Here is a 21,236-nt window from a genome sequence, read left to right on the forward strand (position 1 = left end):
CTGCTGATCAGTTATCGCATATGAAAAACCATATTTAACCCTGTGGTATTTCTAGAAATGTTCACAGTATGTTGAACAAGATTAAGTTACTGGGTGAAGTGAAGTCAGCAGTTTGTTTTCACAGTATAGAAAGAAATAAGTTTTTTTTTTCAAGTAGCTCAAGTAACCTCCTAGATAAACATTTCACAGTAGTGGGTGTCTTTCATTCTTCTTTTTTCTTAACCTATAAAACCCCACGATGACACAGGTTTCACCCTATACAACAAACCAGTTGCACATAGTCAATTTCTGAATTCTTATTTTTCTTATTATTCTTTTAGGTGAAATGCGCCTGGGTTTGTATGTTTCTGATGTTATATTACATCAATTTGGGTTATCCAACTTAATGTCTAAAAGCCACCTATAAGATTGTATTGGTGCCTGCCATGAATTAAATCAAAACCACTCATAAATGTCTTTGAATGCAACCTTTCTGGCCTTTTCCCTTGAAGTTGTTCAATTTTTCTGCTGCGTTTCTACTCGTGCACTTACGGTAGATCGCCACACGGAAGCGAGGTTCAAGCTAGCCAGAAACAGGGATGTAAAATTTTCTAGTGCGTCTATTCTTTTGATATTTAAAAAAATCGGTGCATGGAAGCAAAATTGTATTCAAATTTCCTCTTCGCATATTGTTTTGTATGACTTAGCATGGCGTCGTGCATTCCGTTTCAAACCCAGCTGTCTTCAATAATGGAGGTCCTGGTGAAAGCAGCGGTGGCAGAGATATCCAAACTAGTCGATGACAAATGTGCGTTTTTGCACCTTGAAATCTCCCGAAAGCAAAGCGAGAATGAGATGCTGAAGAGGAAACTGCTGATGTTGGAGGGTAAAAACGCACAGCTGCAGCGCGGCTTCGGTGAGATCATCCGCCGCCTCGTTTCTGTCCATAGCTGACGTCCCAATTAACGTGTTCGACATGTTTATGTTTACGTTTCTCTTCTAATTAACTTATGTAGAGACGTCACTTAAACGCACCACAGCATCAGAGCTGTGATTCTCCTATAAATTAACGCCCATCGCTTATAAAAAAAGAAGCAGCTTCCAATTAAATCCTGTTTGTTCTCCCAGAAAACTACATGGACAGAGGAAGTGATGCTGGGACAAACTGCCCACATCCCATAGGGGACATGAAGGTATGTGTTGTTTCCATGAACACACTGCCTCTAAGGCTGTTGTTTTATTCTGGTTTTGTTTGGGTGGTTACATCACTCTCATCAGTGCACATCTCAGCAGAGCGGGTGGTGTTCTTGTGTTGATAGATAAGTTAATAAAGCGGTAATAACACATTGCCTTGCGTCTTTCCTTTATCCAGTTTCCTGACATAGACGATGCTGCTGTTTCCTTCACAATTAAACAAGAGGCTTCAGATGAACCAATATGGATCAGTGATTCTGCTGCAATTGGTGAGTTTACACGCTTGGTTTAGTTTTAGAGCTGTATATACAACTGTTGCTGCTTTGTGCTTGAGCCTGACCTCGCCGTGCTCCTGTGACCTGCAGGGTCTGCTGTTCAGTACCCTCCGAATAACCCGCAGTTTCAAGAGAACCATTCGGACATCACCAGGCAAAAGACGTTGGGGTACAGTGAGACCTATAACCCGGGTCACCACGCGGGAGACATGGCCGCGCTTCAGTTCACAGTTAAGACGGAGAAGGAAGAGAACAGGTCCGGGTTCGGTCAGGATGGATGCCAGCACAGCGCCGGGAAGCAGAGTCAACTCGCTGCTGACTTTTCCATCGACGAACGAGAGAATCAGCTGTGGTCTTCTATAATCGACGGTGACGACATTGATGCGGGTTTTCCTGACTTCTCCAGCGTCGTGGACGAGTATTCCAACACATTCCCAGACGATTCGGACTCCCATTTGATATCTAACGCCAGTAAGTCCTCCAGTGTTCAGCAGTCGTCCTCGCAAAGGGCGTGCAACGGCATCTACAACAGCGAGTATCAGAAGGACGCTGCGCAGTCGTCCGGTTTCCAGCTGAGGTCCCAGGGCGTGCTGACGCAGCAGGACCGACAGAAGGAGCCGATTCTCTCTCAGAGAAGCCTCCCGCATGGTGCGGATGTCGCGCAGCCAGAGGGGAATCCCCAGAACGAGGCCGCGGCCGGAGATAAAGCGGCGGCGCCCCTCTCGCACGGCGCGTTCACGCCCGGCGGCTTCCACCCCCACCGGCCCGGCGCCGGCGCCGCCCGCGGCTACTCCTGCTCGCAGTGCGGGAAGGCCTTCGGGCGCCTGCACCAGTTCAAGGTGCACCAGCAGAGCCACAAGCGCAAGCGGGCGTTCTGGTGCACGGTGTGCGGCAAGGGCTTCCAGTGCTCGTCCCACCTCAGCATACACCACCGCACGCACACGGGCGAGAAGCCGTTCGGCTGCGGCCAGTGCGGCAAGCGCTTCACGCAGCAGAGCAGCCTGAGGGTCCACCAGCGGACTCACAGCGGGGAGCGGCCCTACAGCTGCTCGCAGTGCGGGAAGACCTTCATCCTGATGCACCACTTGAAGCGACACAGGATCATCCACACGTACAGCTGAGGTGGAGAGAAGGAGGAGGGGGGGGGGGGGAGGGGGGCGACGCTGAAACCAAATCACAAAGCCAGTCAGTGGCAGCTCTTTTCACCAGACTTTGGAAACGTTTCTCTCGCAGACGCTGTATAATAATGCATATGTTGCTATGCAAATCCATCTGGATGGATGCTAAGACCTTTGTTTCTTATGAATCCGTGTCTTAAAACTACAGAAGCGAAACTACACTGCACCCTCAAACGGTCACACACACGTCAGTATTTTTTGAACCCTTTTACAGCTAGAAGTCCAAAAATAAGGTCAAAAACGCGAGGTCATCGAGTCACCAGTTTTAGGGAATCCTGTTTTACCGTACTCTGTTTTACTCATCTCAACCATCGGACGTTTCCACAATGGGCTGCTCAGCGGACTGAAAAGTCGAGTGAATGTGAAAGGTCTTTGAGGCAAACCAGCACATGACTCTGACTTGAGACGCCGGGAGACGGCTTGGATTTGGTCAACTCATGCTATGGATCGTTAGTATAAAGCAGTGTGCTGAACATTCAGCCTGGAGCATTTTGTTTTTTAGCTCTTGCTGATTTTTGTATTTAATGAGTAAAATAAATAATGTTGCGTTTGTTACATGAAATCTGGTGGAAATCTTACCTGCTGTCACACTCTGCATGCAGTCAAAGATTCACATTATTTCATAACTTCCACTGGGTCCTGGGATCACCTGGGATCTCCTGGATGCCAAGAAGATCATTATATTGGTCTTTGCCTCATTACAGCAGACAGGAAATAAATATGCAGACGAACTGTTGGACACAAACCAGCTCAAACCATCTTCTTAGTTTTTGTCATTGCAGCTCCATCTTGTGGTCAAATAAAACAACAACAACATGAAATTCAAGTAGCGTGGAACCTGAGAAATGAACCGGATTCATCTGTGACTTCAGTATATAATAGGTATCTATACGTAAACCAGTGGATTAGAGTGTTCCTCAAACTAAGTGTTGTCAATGAAGCTCTGGTTTTGTTGTTGAGCTCTTTATAATAGTGGTTTATTCAGCAATTTTTTACCTTCTAGTGCTTAAATATTCTAAAACCAGCCATTCACTTGTTCTGTACTGAAGGTAGGGCGGCGTGCTGGTGCAGTGGGCAGCACTATCGCAAGAAGGTCCTGGGTTCGTCGTTTTCCGGCTTCCACAGTCCAAAAACATGCATTTGGTTCATTGGTCACTCTAAATTGCCTGTAGGTGTGTGTGTGTGTGTGTGTGTGTGTGTGTGTGTGTGTGTGTGTGTGTGTGTGTGTGTGTGTTGCCCTGCGATGGACTCCAGGATGGGCTCCAGTACCCCTACGACCCCACATGGTAGAAAATGGATGAATGGATGTACTGAAGGCAACTGTGTTATTTGTAGACATGCAATTATGTGTGTTCCCATATCAACGGCACGGTCAGTCAAAAAAAAAATTCCCAAGACATCACCAGAGCAGAAAATCCCATCTTGCCGTTGATTTCGCGTGGCTGTGAGACAGCACCAGAGGGCGTCGTGACTCATTGCATCAAATGATGTCGGTGCAGGAACTTCACACTCCTGCGTGCGGCCAGTGGCCTCACATTGGAACCGGAGGCAGCATGTTAGTTCTTCTTTTGCTCTGCATCCTCGTCTTTAAAACAAGAGGCCACTGCAGCTCGTTCCAATTGAGCATCCACCACTTCCTGTTTCTGCAGAAGTCAAACATGTCATGTTTTGTGAGTTTTTGCCTGGTCTGCAGCCTTTCCTATGGGTTCCCAGCGGTGGTCACGGCCTCCTCCGCTTCAGCTTGCAGTCGTTTTGTCCCTCATCGCGGCAGAGGAGCGTGTCAGCGCGCCCTGACGCCGCAGACAGCTGCGTCCTCGCTCAGCTTCCATTCACACGCTGCTGTGAATCCGGACATTCTGCGCGACACCTGGACCCGCTGGTTCCCACTAAACACGGGGGGGACAGGCACACGTGGCTCCCGGCGTTCTCACGGCCCTGCGGGGACGTCACGGACGCGCTGTTTTTCTTGGAATGCTGTGGTTGGGAGAGGAGGAGGCCGGAGGGACTGTGGGAGAAGACGGAGGCTGATAAGGCGAAGGACAGGCTGCCAGTTAAAATATCAGCCTCTGGTGCTGTAACAGCAGGTTTAGGCTCTGGAAAGACTTTAAGCAACAGGCCTTGGCTCTCCGCTTGCATTTCCTGTGGCCGGGACCTCTTGTGTCGTCTCTTTTTGCTTTTATGAGGAAAGCTGCTCCTCCACTTCTGAGCGCCCACTTCTCTCTGTTCAGTCGATTTCCAGCACATTTCGAGAATTGTAGTGATTGAGAGGAAACTATAGGAAACGTTTTAAGCTGTGAAAGAAGAGAGTCAAACATCCAGAACCCACTGTCCCAAAGGAGGTGTTGCTGCCCAACTATTTAACACCCACCGGGTTCAGCTGTTTTTTTCCATCTCGCTCTCTGTCAAGGGCGTCGTTTTATGGCCTGTTTTATTTCACATTCCAGGCTCGTGTCAGTTTTACCTGAAGCTATACAGAACAACCTGTAATCTTGTTCTTCACATGCTACTGGTGTGAGGCCAGAGCTGCCACGTAGAACAACATAGGCCGATCGTCATCTGCTTACATGTTGTAGGAAGTCTAGAAAGAGGTTTGATTTAAAAATAGTAAATTGCTTGTTTCCTGTATAAGTGCTCTACATCCCACCTAGAAAGAAAACAGTGGCACACAAAAAGACGCCTTTGTTTTCAACTGGAGTCATTTTATTGTAAAATCTCATTTGTACCATTTTCAGTGAAGTGCCTCTAAAAGTCAAATGCCTAGTTAGTCAGCAATAAAATGCAATCTAAGCAAATACTAAATACAGTATATTGGTAACTGTCCCGTTTACTCCATTTCATGATACATGCCCATAAAACACTAGATATATTATCAAAGAAAATAAAAATATTACTTAAATACATTCAATTTAAATATTTCATAAACATTTTACACCTGATTTACAGTTCTGACATAATTATTTTCGCCGTCTTTCGTCTAAAAAGATTTTACGATCAATCGTCCTCTACGTTAAACACTGTGAGGGTCATTAGTTGTTATTGTAGTTGAGGAATGTAAAAGAACTGAAACAATTAATATAAGTTAATAATTATTAAAGTGAAAATTGCAAAGTTTTGCTAATTGCAAAAACAGTACAGTGTTAGGAACCTGTGATCGAACCATCAAGCCAAATGCTGATGATGAGGAGTGTATAAAATGTGGACTTTAAGGACCTTAAGACTCATAGTAACAGATAGAAAAAGCTTTTTTGCTAAAAATCAGCTGATCAAGTAGGAACCCAGCCTGTTGGAGCTGAGCTAACGCAGGCCTCGCGCCTTCAGAGGCAGTTGTTGTTGTTGTTGTGCTCCATCCGCGCCACCATGGTGGACACCAGCTTCTCCATCTGCCCGGCCCTCATCCGGCCCGTCTCCAGCACCTCCTCGTGGTTGGCCCTCTCCTGGCTGTCGTAGTCCATCACCGCCCGGTTGCTGATCAGCGACATGGCGAAGCAGCGCATGCCGGCGTGCCGGGCGACGATCACCTCGTGGGCCGTGCTCATCCCTGGGGAGGAGTCGGAGGAGGTGAGTGTGTGTGTGTGTGTGTGTGTGTGTGTGTGTGTGTGTGTGTGTGTGTGTGTGTGTGTGTCAGAACACCCACCCACGGCATCGGCGCCCAGCTTGCTCAGCATGCGGCACTCGGCGATGGTCTCGAAGGACGGGCCCCCCAGCACGCAGTACACGCCCTCCTGCAGGAAGTCGCTGAAGCCCAGCTCCGCTCCGACGTCGTGGGCCAGCTGACGCAGCTCGCGGCTGTAGGCGTCAGACATGCATGGGAAGCGCACGCCGAACCTGCGCACAGGACGACGGCGTCAACTGGATGAGAAGGGACTCACCCGAGCTGCTCAACCGTGAAATCCCCCCCCAGAAATGACTCAGGGCGACGCTGAGGCAACGCACACGCGTCTAGGGTTGGTTAACGTCCCATTCAGGTTGTGTGACTGTAAATGACTGTAAATCTCTGTGGTGCATTCAAGCTCTGGAAGCCCGCTGAGCCCTGCTCTGAGCCAACGGGCCTGAACTGCCTGCAGCCACGAGCACAGAGGCTGCTGTTGTTCACACACGTCAGATTCCTGAGGGGCTCGTGTAGGAGACTGGAAAAATTCATGTAATGAGACGGGACCTTATGAAGGCAGAGGAACTTGGGCCGGTTGAGTCAATGACTCAACATCCCTCATATTAATGTTAAATAGTGAGTCAGCTTTCAAATGAAGTTATACTGTTTTCTCTTTTGGTCTGGTAATTTGCAGCAAATGTCCTGAATAGAAACTCAGCATTTTGTCCTCCACCTACCTGTCTTCGTTGGGTCCAGCCAGCGGGCTGATCCCAGCAAAGCCCGGCATGTTGATGTGGTCCTTGATGATCATAATGTCTCCCACCTTGTAGTCCTGGTTGAGGCCTCCGGCCGCGTTGGTGAGGATCATCGTCTCCACGCCCATCAGCTTGAAGACTCGCATGGGCAGCGTGATCTACGGCGCAAAAGCCCACGCTCAGGGTGCATTCTGGGACGCGACCGCGCTGATATGCTCTTTGGCATGGGCTGATTTCACCATGTGGGAATGAACAGCGGGCTTCTCAGGGAGACACGAACCAACATGCCGCGACCGTTCCCGGACAGCAGCTGGATAAATACACGTTTCAGCACATTTAACCCGTGAGAGTCCGAGATGGATCTGGGCTCTTATGGTGAAAATAACTCATCCACCTGCAGCCGTAAGGTGGGTTGCATTTCATGAGGTCTCTGCGTTTTACATTTTCAGCAGCTGCATTTCACCTGGTCGTTATGTTTTAAAAATAATATAAAGACAAAATAAATCTTGGAATCTGAAGTAACAGATTTTTCCAACAGACTGTGATATTCAGTAACATCATGCGAGAAGTCACAGAAGCGCGTTTCCTGCCTCCACCTCTGGATTTCTGTCCTCGTCTCCGTTTCTGAACACGACAGGAAATTGCCTCTCTGGGTTTCATCTGCTCACCTTCTGGATGGGGTAGCCCTCGTACAGATGGAACCTGCCCTGCATGCACACGCACGGCTTCCCCTTCAGCGTCCCGAACACCAGCTGGCCGGCGTGGCCGTGCACTGCAACACACACACACACAGGAGCACGCGCCTGAAGCCGGACAGCACCTGAACGCACCAGGGGGGCGGGGGGTTCGCCTACCTGTGCTCCGGGGGAAGTTGGGAATGTCGCCGTACTTGAAGACCTGCTGCTCCTTCAGCATCTCGGCCAGGCCCCCGAGGCCGGAGCCGCACACGATGCCCACCGTGGGGCGCACCTGCGTGTGCGACAGCAGCCAGTCGGCCGTGGCCCGGCACTCCTCGTAGCCGACGCTGGGAAGAACGGGTCAAACGTGACACATTCAAAGACCAGGAAAGGCAGTCAGGAAATATCAATAAGCAGAAGGTATTTGGAGGGCGGGGCCTTTGTCTCTCTCCAGAACAGTTAAGCTTTTAATGTTAAAGTCAATTTGATCTTTAACATCCACACAGCACCTAGTTATGTATTTAATCCCTGCAGTCAATGCCATTGTGCTCCTCGCTGACTTTGCATTAACTTTATGACTAACCGTTAACAAAACTGGTTTTGTTTTGATTCCGTAAAACAGAAACATCCTCGGGTTCATTGACAAAGTGACCACCAGATAACGCCTGTCATAAACTTTCATTTCTAGATGTTCCATCGACCTGAAGCAGCACCTCAGAGCAGGGAGCTGCCCTTTTACATCAGCTGTAAAAGTGAGACCCAGTCTCATGAGGACAAAAGCGCCTGGTTACTCATTTGCCATCTGCTCTGTGTGTATATTGAGGGCTTGGCTGTTTCATTTTATAATGTGTCAATCTTGGATAAATGATGGGAAAAGCATCTCCATATGGCTTTTGCCTTGACTTTCCAAGCTTTTCGCCGTTTCTCTCTCCGTGCGCCCTCTCACTGAGCGACGCAGCCTTTTAACGAGGTGGCACAGTCACACAGGCTGCGGGCGGGTCTGCCAGCTCCGCCGCGTCACTCACGTCTCACTCCACTCACTGAATCACCGAGCGGAAGTCCTACACTCCATAAACACTGTCCCGTCACCTTCCCGTATGAGCGTAAAAGGTCTGTGGGTTTGCAGAAGTGACGTCACGTCGGTGGGCACACGTTCGAGCCGGGCTTTATCCTCCACGCGTCCTGTGAACGGGGAAATAAACGCGGCTTTTCCACGCGTGGTTACGTCATTCGGCGACAGAGGCGCGTTTAACGTGACACCACATGGCCCATAAAAAGGCGCATAATGGTGTGAGGGGGGGTCCCCAGGACGCAGCATCCCGATCCCGAACCCCCACGCGCGTTAATTACCCGTGCAATAACGCAGCCCGAGTGAATCGTGGGGCTAAATGACGGGATGTGGGATCCGCGTGTGGAAGCCCGGTGATGTCCTTAACATCAATATATCGTCAGACATCGTAGCAAACGTATCAAGCCCGTTGGAAGTACGCGTTTTTAGTTCAACATATTAATAAATTAACAAACGAGTTTGTAAACGTACCCAGACGTGACCTCGGACGTAGACATGATGAAGCGTAGTGTGGATTGAAGTCAGCAGGTTGTTCTGCGTCACAGTGAGTCGTTGAGCGTCTATCCGACTTTGCTGATGATGGAACCGGTTTTTAGGTTTACACCCCCACCGTAAAGCCTCGACGTCACGGCCGCGCGGCCTCTGATTAGTCGAGACGCAGGCGTTGCTCGGGTGACCCTCTGATGCGCTCGTAGTCCCGGCAACCAATGGTGCGTTCAGGAGCTTCCCCCCCAAACATGTTGGGTGCCAGACACATGTCTAGACGGAAGCTATGACGAAACACGCACAGCTGAGTGTCTGACGAGTAATTATAAACACGTCCATGCAGAGTAAAAAGGAATATATATTGGATTTTTATTTGTTGGGATTAAAAAAGAAATTATAGTAGAAATCAATCTATAGCGATTGATTCCAGATTCCAGCTTTGTTAATGCAACCTGTAAAAATAATGTAGGAAAAACGTAAAAACGTTAATTTTTGTACTTTGCATTTATATGAATATATGTATATATCTATTATATTTATATATATTTTATTTATATAAGTATAATTATATAAATATTAAATTATCTATTTTTAAACAAGCACATGTATGTATTGCAGGGTTGGAATTCAGATGATTAATGTGATTTAATGTGAGCTTTATTTATTAAATTACATGCCTTACCTACATTTGCCAAACAAATACGATACATCTGTGGGCTCTTACCGTTGTCCAGCTAAAATCGCCTCCTGGCTTCTGACCCCAATCTAGCTTTTCCCAGTGGTCCTGAAAGCATCATCGCATGTACACAACGTGGCCGCGTTGCTTTAGGTGCTGATGCAATGGCTGTAAACCACACACACACACACACACACACACACACACACACACACACACACACACACACACACACACACACACACACACACACACACACACACAGTAGCATCTAATGTTAACCACCACCACAACTACTACTACAACTATTATTTTAAGATAATTTTTTACATCCTGCTGATAATCCTGATTCTCTTCACATTCTGACCTTTGATTTTGGGCCTGATGAGATACGTGGCATCATTAACAAAAAGCCTTTTTATTCCCTTCAGAAGAAGGAGGCCTTTCTACGCTCTTGGATAAAAACTTTACTGTGAGCCCTGTTGACTTTTTGGACTGAGATGCAGGTATTAGTGTAGTGTGTATATTCGTATTTCTCTTTAGCTCAAAATGTGGCGATTAACTGAAAAATGAAACTATAACCTGATCAGCCTTCAGTTGAATGTCTTGACTTTCAAACTGAGGATGAGTCCAGGTGACTTTAATGTGCTGCGTTGCGTACAGAATGTGTACAGACATGCAGACATACTTGGACTGAATAAAGGGTTCGTCTGTGCATGTTTGTGTGACTTGGGAGAGATTTACTGTAAACACTGAAGCTGTACGTAAACTTCATACATTCAATCTCTGCATTAGTTTTGATCTTTGAAATGATCTTTGAAATGCAGAAGAAAAGTACTAGAGCGTGGAACCTGAGCCTGTACGTATATATGTGTATGTGTGTGCACATTTACAGCGCGCGTGTGTGTGCAGCAGCACAGTTCAGCCCCTGTTCTGGTTCCCCTCTGTTATGTAATGGCCGATTTACATTCTCGCCCTTGTCTAGAACCTTTATCCCAGTGTTTCAGGCAGAACCTGCTGCTTTCACTTGAGACAAAAACAACACTGGCGCGAAAGCTTTGTTCACATCGAAAAAGGGAAATTGCACCAAACATTGTGTTATTACTGTTGCATTAGAACGAAGCTCCAGCCTCTGACCACAGCTCATCTGAAGCATCAGTGACACACACGCATTTTTAATCCTTATCGCAGTCTCAGTGGTGTCACACGATCCTTCATCCTGTTGCACTGTTCTCTGGTGTATTTGTGTTTCTGCACGTTCACACGTTAGTGAATATCGAGTGACAGTTACTTTACCCACTGTGCTTCTCCATCTGACTCCAGGTCCCCACACATCAGGAGACACACAACCCGTCTGGATAGAAGTGCAGCTGCTTTTAGATGCACTACAGATATTTAATAGTAAACATTTGAGCATTCAAACCTATTCTTAGCCCTCCTCTCGCTGCAACTATACATCCTAAATTCAAACCAGCTCCAGCCTCGAAAAGCTGTCGTCTGCTGCCATCTGGTGGAAACAAATAAAAATGACTTAAAGCAGCAGAGGTTAAAAAAAACTCCTGAATATGTTATATCTTTACTGGCTTCGTCTACTGCGTTCTGACAGAAATAGAGACAGACAGAGGCAGTTTCACTTCTGTGATGAGTAGATTTGCATATATATTTTTTATTTCTTCTTTAAATACAGTTCTTCATTTATATTCACTGCAGGCAAAACTTTATTTAGAAGTAAGTTTAGGTGTATTACCAACTCCTCCTACTTCCTCTTATTTAGTATGTTCAGAAAGTTTTATAACAGACTGATTGATTGTACATTGCTGCATGTCCCCGAACGTTTCGAGGGTGTTTTTCTCTCACAGCACAGGAAGGAAGTGAGAGACCGAGCAAAGCGGAGCATAAATATTCAGACGACAGAGTCCGAGAGTGTTTGCGAGGATGAATAAAACAGAGCCAGTCCAGCACGGTCGGCACCGATGCCATGAGCCAGAAGCACTCGCTGAACCCGCTAAAACAAACTGACAAACAAACACACACAAACCACTTCTTTTTTTGTCACATTGTGCCACATTAGCAAACGGCCACGTCTTCCTGGCTATTTACTGGCATTTCAACCACATACGAACACACGTCAAAACAAAACTTGCTTATAACACATCACCAACTGCTTCATCACCACATGACACATTTACAGCCGTGCCTTGTTCTATGTCTCCCATAAAAGAAACAAAGAGGACCTTTAGAGCGTGGTGCGAACTCTGGCCACAACATGGAGCATTTCTAGGTATAAATTACACCAGTGGTCCGAAAGCCAGGTTTAAATTAAATGAAACAGACAAAGAATATTTATTTGCTTTGAGACCCTGCTGACGTATGGACAGAACATACTGCAGTACGTCTGTAGAACTAGTTCCTTTAATTTTAACCACCTCTCTAACATTGATGGGAAACAGACATTTCTTTCTCAGTTTGTCTGGTGCTTTTTCTTATCTTTTACCCGCCAGGCTTTTCCTCACTGCAAACCCAGGAAGCCACAAATGTCTTCCGCGTGTAGCTGAGCGCACGGAGCTATAGAGCAAAGAGCATCACAGTCACAGGACACGAGCATCACCTCTGAGCAGGTGCAGCCTATATGTAGCCGTAGTGTGGGAAGGAAAGAGGAAGTGAGTCAGTGTGTGAAGTGTTTTTTTCCACCGCAGCTTCACTAACTGTGTGACATGGTGCTGCCTGCAGCAAAAGTGCCCAATTTATTTAGTGCTAAAATATAATCAACTAATAAATTAATTATACAGCTGTACAAGTAACTTATTTACTGCTGAGGGATATTCAAATGAAAAGTTGGTGATTATGAATAAAATCTCACTCATGTCATCAACAGGATCAAACGTGAGCGTGCTCAGAGAAAAGCGTTCTCTCGCTGGAGGATGTGACGTGTGAATCAACCTGAGTACAGAATTCAAAGTGCTACTTTTAGAGCGTTTCTACTTGTGTTCTGGCTGTTTGCGCTTCCACCACCCCACGGTGCCCCAGAATGTGAAAAGGCCTTTGCTGGCTTTGTACCTGGAGACTTGCTGGGCCTCTCCACATTAGAGCAGCCGTCCCCCTCGACACCACGGACCCTCCCCCTTTGGTTAAATAACACTCCGTCACCCTCTCCTGATGCAGAACGCGAGGTCGCATTCACCTCACGAACGTCCTTCTTTATGTGTGTGAGCTTAACAGGATGCTCGGAACAGACCCTTGGGCACAACAAACGCTGGACACACAAGTGCTGAATGAGGGGTCTGTGCGTTTGTGTGTCTGTGTGTGTGTTGTGCGGCGGGGGGTGATTTGTCGGTGCGTGTCTGTGCACGTGAGGCTTCGAACATGTGCACAAGTTACTGTGCAACACCAACTGCAGCATAAACAGGGTTTATAACATGAAGGGGTTCATATTTTAACCCTCCTTCGTTCTATGCAATTCAAACTGCATTACGATGCATTTGGGTTCCCCTGGGATATTCTGCTACTGAATTGAGACTTGGTGGGAGTGGCGATCAATTATTACAGCAATTACACAGACATGAGCAGGGCACAACGGGAATTCGGGAGAGAGGGCGAGAGACAGAGGGACAAAGTGAAGGCGAGGGAGAGAGAGGCCTCTTAAAAAGCCAAGTCCTGTCACTTTGGGCAGAATTTGTGAGCAGCGGGACCGAGCCTTGGGTCAGAAACCGGAGCCCGATGAGCCAATGACTGTCTCCATAATTCTCCTCAATGGTGCATGGCAGGCTGCTGAAGGTATCCGTTCCTGCAGAGTTACAGTCCCAGTTGTGTCCTGTGAGCATGTGTGTGACAACAAAGCAGACATGTGGACAAAAGGCTGAGGCTCCGGGCTCCTAACTTCTCTCTGCACGGGTCACTTATTGCAATCGCTGCGGAAAAGGTAAGAAAATTCATTTCACTGCAGAACGCAATGCAGTCGCAGGAGAAATAAAACGCTACGCACTAAATAAACTCTATTTGGTTTTTCAAAAGTGGACTTAATAATAGTTCAAATTTATATTGAAGTAAATGTTACAAACATTATTCTTCACCTTTAACCTCATCTCTTTAGGTTCATGCAAATAAGTATCACACAAACATTTTTTTCTAGTTTTTTTAATTTAAATTTTAAATTTAATTGTAACACAGTGGGTCAAAGGTTCACTACGTGCCACAGCGCTCGGCCCAACGAAGCTGAGTTCATGAAAACAAAACTGTCTCGTCATTATTGTCGACCAATCGGAGCATGTGATTCTGGAGCATCTTGACAAATACCAGGAGGAATAGAATGATCAAAACCAAACATGATGTGGTTTAGTGCAAACTTACCAAAAAGAAATAATCAGAAGATGAAAACAATAAATGAGACTCATTTCTGTTTACTTGTAGTTTTTCCATCACCAGTTCCATCACCAGTTAGTTTAGTATCAGGAGATGAAGGAAATGGTACATGGTGACTAATAAGGTGGGAGGAGGCGGACACAAAGTGATGGAGAGAAGTGTTTACATGTGATCCAGTTAATGGAAGGTAACGAAGAAAAGAAAGTAAAGATGTTAGAAAGAGTTAAAGTGTGTGTGTGTGTGTGTGTGTGTGTGTGTGTGTGTGTGTGTGTGTGTGTGTGTGTGTGTGTGTGTGTGTGTGTGTGTTAGAAAGAGTTAAAATGTGTGTGTGTGTGTGTGTGTGTGTGTGTGTGTGTGTGTGTGTGTGTGTGTGTGTGTGTGTGTGTGTTTTAGGGGGGAGACGAAGAGGGGGACGCCGATGGAGATTACTCCTCACTCAGAATACTAATGAGGAGCTTTTGTCATAGATCTCTTTCTCTCTCCCTTCCTCTTTTCTGTTCTCTTGTTGTCCTTTCAGTTATCATACGTCTGCACACACACACACACACACACACACACACACACACACACACACACACACACACACACACACACACACACACACACACACAGAAATTCAAATGTAATTGCAGTCCCGCTGTCTCATAATCACACACACACACACACACACACACACACACACACACACACACACACACACACACACACACACACACACACACACACACACACACACACACACTGAGTTTTTTTGTCAATGGCGTCTTTTGTTTCTTTTATCTCAGCTGCTAACAAAGCATTCCTGTGTACACAGCGGAGAAAGCGAAGGAACGAGGGAACGAGGGAGGGAGAGACAGAGACAGAGATCAGTTGAGAGAAAGTTGTTTTCAGTTTTTGGACACGGTTCACTGAAGCAGGGCAGTTGTGGCGTAGCCATGGAGACGAAGTACATCTTACTAGAGAGGTTGGTCCATCGCTCTATTACTGTATTATTGTTGTTGTGAGAGTGACAGGACAGGGGATGAGGACAGGAGTGGAGTTTTCAATGGTGTCATTGTAGGTTTGAAGCTTGCGCGGGTCTCACCCTCTGAGTGTGGCGTGATACGGGCCGACTGCTTACATAACAGCGCATCACGTCTCCCCTCACTTATAGTCGGATCCACTGCAGCAGATCTGCAGAGTCCACCCGTGGACGTACAGTGAACGTATTGATGGGTTCATTGTGCAGTCGTCAGACAGAGGGACTGTGTGAGTGCCGTCAGTGTGAAGCGGTGTGTGAAACACCTGCTACACCGGCCACTCATAAAGGACCTGAACGGGGGCTGCCCTCAAAACCAAGCTGCCTCCTTTCTACAGAACTCTCAGGGTCGTCTCCAGTTCCAGCCTGAAGTTCACTTTTCGTCCGCCGAGGACCTCTTTCCTTGAATCAACAGAGAAGCCTTTAAAGAAACGTTATCAAGATAAACGTCGGACTTTTAGGACACAAAGACAACAAAGATTTACTTAACCGGACTTGTCCCATTCAAGTTTCTCTCTCTCTCTGTCTCACAAGTGAAACTCTGTTGTGTGAATGCTGCTCATCCTGATTCCACTGGTCTTCTTCCTTATCTAACGTTTGTGTGGTGTCTCCTTCCTACTGGTTCACTGAGGACGTGTCAGTGTGCGCAGACAGTAACCGTCTGTGTTTTGGTATAAAGAGAGCTGCAGCTACAAGAGACCTGTCGGCCACAGACAATTACATTCTGCTGATGCATGCGTGTATGTTAAAACAGTAATGAACTGGGTTTTCTTGCAGTAAGTGATCAGAATCAGGCCTGTGAAGCAGTTTCGCTGTCTGTCCAAAAATATACCCGGAAGCCACAAACAGGAAACATACGTAGCTTCTGCTCTTCTACTTCGTGCTTTTAACTTTTCAAACACTGAACCTTATCCTGTATTTATACAGATGTATTAACTGTGCAGAATTTGGCCATTAATCTAAAATAGCTTATGTCAGGCTGCAGTAGCTCTAGTTTTGTTCTTCCTCTATGTTTTACTGACAACTGTCTTCGTGTTTATTGAGGTTTCGGTTTGTGGCTTTTGCTCGGCCGATCTCAGGCTGATGGCTCACACTCTTTAAAGTGTTTCTAAACCTTAGGTCTCATCAGAGTCTGTCACCATGACCTGCGTTCTACCATCAAAGTGCACAAAATGAGAAAACAAGCGGTACATTTAGAGAAGTTGCTTCACATTTTGGTCCGGTGAAAGAAGTAAGTGTCGAAACACATGAGGAAACACATGTTCTTCCTCCAACAACCGTAGTTTCAGAGAAACGTGCCGAAACTCCGTTGCAAACTCGTGACTGGTTCCACGAAGCCCCAAACAGCTTCACAGTAAAACCTTTTCTGAGAGCAGCGGGCTTAGATAGAACTATTTTGTAATTTCCAAAACCGTGACCTCACAACGTGCCACAAGAGCGGAGGTGAGGAAGAACACAGGCTGCAACTTCTCTCCTGTGTGACACCATAAATTCCCTGATGAAGACATTTGTCATCAACGTGTAGTGGTGTCACTGTTAGGGCAGATTGTTCAGACAGTGGTTCCCCAAATGTCGAGAGACAAACAACAAACTTCTTTCTGCCCCCTTCACAGGGAAAACACCAGCTAGAAACCACCAGTTTGAATCATTCATACTGGTTCCTGTCTGAAGTATTAGTAGCATTAGGTATTACTGGATTTACAGGTACACTGTAATTTGTGTAACTATAGAAACTAAGAAAGACTTACACCCACTTTGGGGCCTTTTAGCTTTGTTTGCCTGTTTGCTAATTAAAGGTACGGTTTCCAGAATAAGATATGATCTTTTCAGGTGGGCGTTTCCATATGAATGATCACACATTTGAAATAACATTAAACTGAATAAATTCCCCTGAAACTACGAGACTTCAGGGGAAATATTTAAAACTTGCTGTGACTGTGCGTCAGCTTCTAGCTTTAAGCAGATGACAGGAAGTCAGATCATCAGATCAAAAAAAAATGCAGCTGATCGCGTGAAAATAAGCACGCTGCTAAAAACGGCTGACGTGAAGCTGAAAACGGTTCTGCAAAGCTAGTCTGTAATCAGCCCGAACGACGCCGTGCACAATCAGTAATTAAGTATGAATTTCTCGCCATTCACCAGATGACATCGGCCACGCCGCCGTCTTCGCGCAGCCCCTCCCCACACAAGGTTTGCCACTCCCAGACGCAGACGGACGTCCTGAAGCCCTTACTGGGCGGCGGCCTGTCCGGAGGCGCTGGGATCCTGAGGAAGAGAAGGCGAGTGCTCTCCAAAGATGGACGCAGCAACGTGCGCATCGAGCACGTCAGCGGCCGCAGCGCTCTCTACATGCGCGACCTCTGGACGACCTTTCTGGAGATGCAGTGGCGCTACAAGTTCTTTCTGTTCACAGCCACCTTTGCGGGGACCTGGTTTCTATTCGGTGTCTTGTGGTACCTGGTGGCCCTGGTGCACGGAGACCTGCTGGGTGAGAAGGAGGAGAGACTGGGTGGTTTGAGGGAGTTACAGTAATGCTGCACTGTATATTAGGATTACAGTAGAAATCTCATTAATGCATATGTCACAACTCCACCCATCCACCCATCCATTCGTCTTTTGTCCATCCATCCATCCATCCATCCATATGTATTGATCCATCCATATGTATTGATCCATCCATCCATCCATCCATCCATCCATCCATCCATCCATCCATCCATCCATCCATCCATCCATCCATCCATCCATCCATCCATCCATCCATCCATCCATCCATCCACACTTTGTCCCACTAGGGCTCGACTCAGTTCCACCTACAGGGACTGTGTTTTGACATTAATTGGGTTTTTCAGTGAGTCATCAAAGACACTCTTTCGTTAACAAGCCCTCAGAGACGTTAAACCAAAATTACTTTTCGGTTCACAGTGTGAGTCAGTTGCTCCAAATTACTCAAGGTTTTCTAGTGAAGAACACAAGGCTAGTGCAGATTGGGATTAATTTCTAGATTATCCACAGAGCACAGTTACAGTTTCAGTAGAACAGTTGTCATTTATAATTATAATCATATGAGACCATGAAGAACCTGAGCTGAGCTGTCTGATTCTTACTGCACATAAACACATAAATACGCTTTGGTTTAAGTAAACGTTACAGGCTTGAACTTTAGGTGTAAACTACACCTACAACTACACAAACTCTGCCCGCTTTGTGTGAGTGCAACTGAAAAAAAGCACAGTTCACAGCTTAGTGTTAATTATATTGAAGGAAACAGCTCGACTGCATTTGGAACCCACAGAGCAGGTGAGAATAGGATGTTGTTTGATAAAAGAACTGAAGTGTTGTAGTTGCAGGCAGCAACTCTGCAACCTGGGTGTCACCTCAGTTAGTTTGCTCCACCTCATATTTGTTCATGCTCTGTGTTGTTTAAAGCCCAGCTCTCTGCAAAGAAGAGATGTTAGTTCATGCATGAGCATTTTGATAAAATTAATCTGACAGGAAGCTATGACAGGAAATATTTATCATCACCGCAGAGAGGACACCTGCTCTGTCACATATCAGCTATGAGTTGACTGGTTTACTGAGCGGATTTGTATATCAGTAAAATGTTAAGCTCCCACAATGCGATGCAAAACAGATTATTTCAACACATATCACAATTAGGAAATTTTTATTCAAAATTGTATGTTCTTTTTTATATTTAGCATATTCTGTGCTCATCTTCTTGCAGAGTTCAACCCTCCATCCAATCACACGCCCTGTGTGATGCAGATGCAGAGCCTGACAGGGGCCTTCCTCTTCTCCCTGGAGTCCCAGACCACCATCGGCTATGGTTTTCGCTGCATCACGGAGGAATGTCCGGTGGCCATCGTGCTCCTCATAGTGCAGCTGGTCATCACCATGCTGATGGAGATCTTCATCACCGGCACCTTTCTGGCCAAGGTATCAAACACGCAGCTGTGCAAAACACGACAGAGCTGCAGCCTGACACAAATCTAATGAAAAGCGGTTGTTTACTGCTCTCAGGTTGCTCGACCCAAGAAGCGAGGCGAGACGGTGAAGTTCAGTCAGCACGCAGTGGTGTCGATCCACGAAGGCCGACCGTGTCTGATGATCCGAGTGGCCAACATGCGCAAGAGCCTCCTGCTCGGGTGCCAGGTGAGTGCGTTTAAAACAGAGGAGAGATTACACCTACTATATAATCTACAGCTCTCCTGTCCTAACAAATAACCAGTCTGATTTTGTTCAGCAGTGAATCAGTTGGTGCCTTTGTTTCCCTCCAGGTCACAGGAAAACTCCTGCAGACGTCTCTGACCAAGGAAGGCGAGACCGTCCGTCTGGACCAGAGGAACGTTCCCTTCCAGGTGGACATGTCCAGCGACAGCCCCTTCCTCATCCTTCCTCTCACCTTCTACCACGTCATCGACGAAAGCAGCCCGCTGCAGGCGTGGGCAGCTAAGGGTGAGTGTAGGGTGAGGGAATAAGGTCTGAAACCCAGGGTTTGTGATCTGAAAAGTGATGGTGAAAGAGATCTGAATCCATGTTTAGGGTCTCAGTGCTTGATGAATGTTAGTAGGAAATTGTGATTGAACTAGAAGTTGTGATATTAACTCTACATGCTATTTTTCACGTTTCATTAATGCGCTGTCGTGTCCCGTCAGGTGGGGGTTGGACAGATCCAGAACTGGCCGACTTTGAACTGCTGGTGATCATGAGCGCTACGGTGGAGCCGACCTCCGCCACCTGCCAGGTCCGCACGTCGTACCTGCCGGATGAGATTCTCTGGGGCTACGAGTTCCCGCCTGTAGTCTCCCTTTCCCCCTCAGGGAAATATGTAGCAGACTTTGCCTTCTTCGACAAAGTGGCCAAGACCAGGACCACCCCCATCTTCAAGCCGTCCAGTCCTCAGAACGGGTACCAGAGCAATGGGGGCGGGACTGTGTCGGAAGGGACGGACCCAGAGAAGATCCGTCTGGAGCAGAGCTACAGGGAGAGAGGGGAGGACCGTGGCCGGGCCAGAGACAATCCTCTGAGTGTTCGCATCAGCAACGTGTGAACAGATGGACCGGTTCAGAAGTGTGACTGTGGGGATGGAGATCAGCTGTTAGCCTTTATTCAAGTTTAACACACAGTTGTTTGAGGTCTGGATGCTCGAAGGAGGACATAATACACTACTTCACTGCATGTGTCCGTCTTTGTGTCTGTCAGCCTCAAATAGTAACAGGTTTATTTATGCAGAAATATGTCAAAGCTAAAAAACTAAACGAATCAGACAAAGGAAGATGGAAACCTTGGTGGGCTCATTTGAATTCCCCCAGAGAATGATACGTAAATGACAGAAAGACACACAGTCACACAGGTTGATATTTTCCACCTCACAGGGAGTGTGGTGGTAACGTTGGTGAGATTAGGTGAACAGGAAACACTCACGCACAGGAGTTCATGTTGTCACATATGTGTTTGAGACTGTGTTTTACTGTTTTACACATTTATTTATAAAGGTTACATGAGGTTGTTCTGCACCCGTTACCTTAAAAAACACTGATGAGCAATGGCAACACAGTTTCTTCTCAGCTGATAAAACTGTCCACTTCCTCTTAACACTATTCCCGTTAAAGAAAAGAGAAGACAAACTGCTGTAATCATAGCAATAACGTAGCTCTGTAGCTAGGATTCAGATGAACACTCTGTAAACTGCACCTGTTGATAGCTTGATTGTCTTTAATGAATGAGTGTTAATGCTGTTACAAACCTACAGCACTTTATGTAACTGCACAATGCAAATTTGCACCTTAGGTGGTTAGTGACCTGTTTATGGAGTTATATAGGGATGTTTTTAATACTAAAGCAAGTTCATGCAGATTATAATTTGAATTGAAGCATTTAGAAGAAACTGTTATGTTTCTGCAACGTTAATTGAAATTGCTACTTCACTGTCTCATTGGCTTTAAACAACTCAATTATTGTACATGGAAAATGTAACT

The 21,236-nt window shown here is 46.5% G+C and overlaps 3 protein-coding genes across 4 annotated transcripts; 2 read left to right on the top strand and 1 right to left on the bottom strand.

The window, feature by feature from the left end:
• The first annotated feature begins 398 nt into the window (after nucleotides 1–398).
• On the top strand, nucleotides 399–3,188 carry LOC114844308 (zinc finger protein with KRAB and SCAN domains 1-like). Its single transcript, XM_029131574.3, has 4 exons — nucleotides 399–895; nucleotides 1,108–1,172; nucleotides 1,352–1,442; nucleotides 1,539–3,188. The coding sequence occupies exons 1-4, from the start codon at nucleotides 688–690 to the stop codon at nucleotides 2,567–2,569; spliced, it is 1,395 nt and encodes a 464-aa protein (XP_028987407.1). The 5' UTR covers nucleotides 399–687; the 3' UTR covers nucleotides 2,570–3,188.
• A 2,116-nt stretch (nucleotides 3,189–5,304) lies between these two features.
• LOC114844958 (purine nucleoside phosphorylase-like) lies at nucleotides 5,305–9,345 on the bottom strand. Its single transcript, XM_029132685.2, has 6 exons — nucleotides 9,188–9,345; nucleotides 7,825–7,994; nucleotides 7,639–7,742; nucleotides 6,953–7,128; nucleotides 6,261–6,451; nucleotides 5,305–6,164 (listed from the first exon to the last, which is right to left on the bottom strand). Exons 1-6 carry the CDS (start codon nucleotides 9,211–9,213, stop codon nucleotides 5,941–5,943), a joined length of 891 nt encoding a protein of 296 aa, XP_028988518.1. The 5' UTR covers nucleotides 9,214–9,345; the 3' UTR covers nucleotides 5,305–5,940.
• Nucleotides 9,346–13,482: 4,137 nt separating this feature from the next.
• Nucleotides 13,483–21,170, top strand: LOC114844899 (ATP-sensitive inward rectifier potassium channel 10-like). 2 transcript variants are annotated; one of them, XM_029132575.3, is made up of 6 exons: nucleotides 13,483–13,797; nucleotides 17,398–17,743; nucleotides 18,983–19,194; nucleotides 19,279–19,410; nucleotides 19,536–19,713; nucleotides 19,914–21,167. In XM_029132575.3, the coding sequence occupies exons 2-6, from the start codon at nucleotides 17,398–17,400 to the stop codon at nucleotides 20,306–20,308; spliced, it is 1,263 nt and encodes a 420-aa protein (XP_028988408.1). In that variant the 5' UTR covers nucleotides 13,483–13,797; the 3' UTR covers nucleotides 20,309–21,167. The 2 variants fall into 2 exon arrangements, with proteins under 2 accessions (XP_028988408.1, XP_028988409.1); XM_029132576.3 differs by lacking the exon at nucleotides 13,483–13,797 and adding an exon at nucleotides 15,024–15,201 and having other exon boundaries at nucleotides 19,914–21,170.
• The last annotated feature ends 66 nt before the right edge of the window (nucleotides 21,171–21,236 follow it).

This window comes from Betta splendens, chromosome 17, assembly GCF_900634795.4.
Source record: "Betta splendens chromosome 17, fBetSpl5.4, whole genome shotgun sequence".
Taxonomy (NCBI): domain Eukaryota; kingdom Metazoa; phylum Chordata; class Actinopteri; order Anabantiformes; family Osphronemidae; genus Betta; species Betta splendens.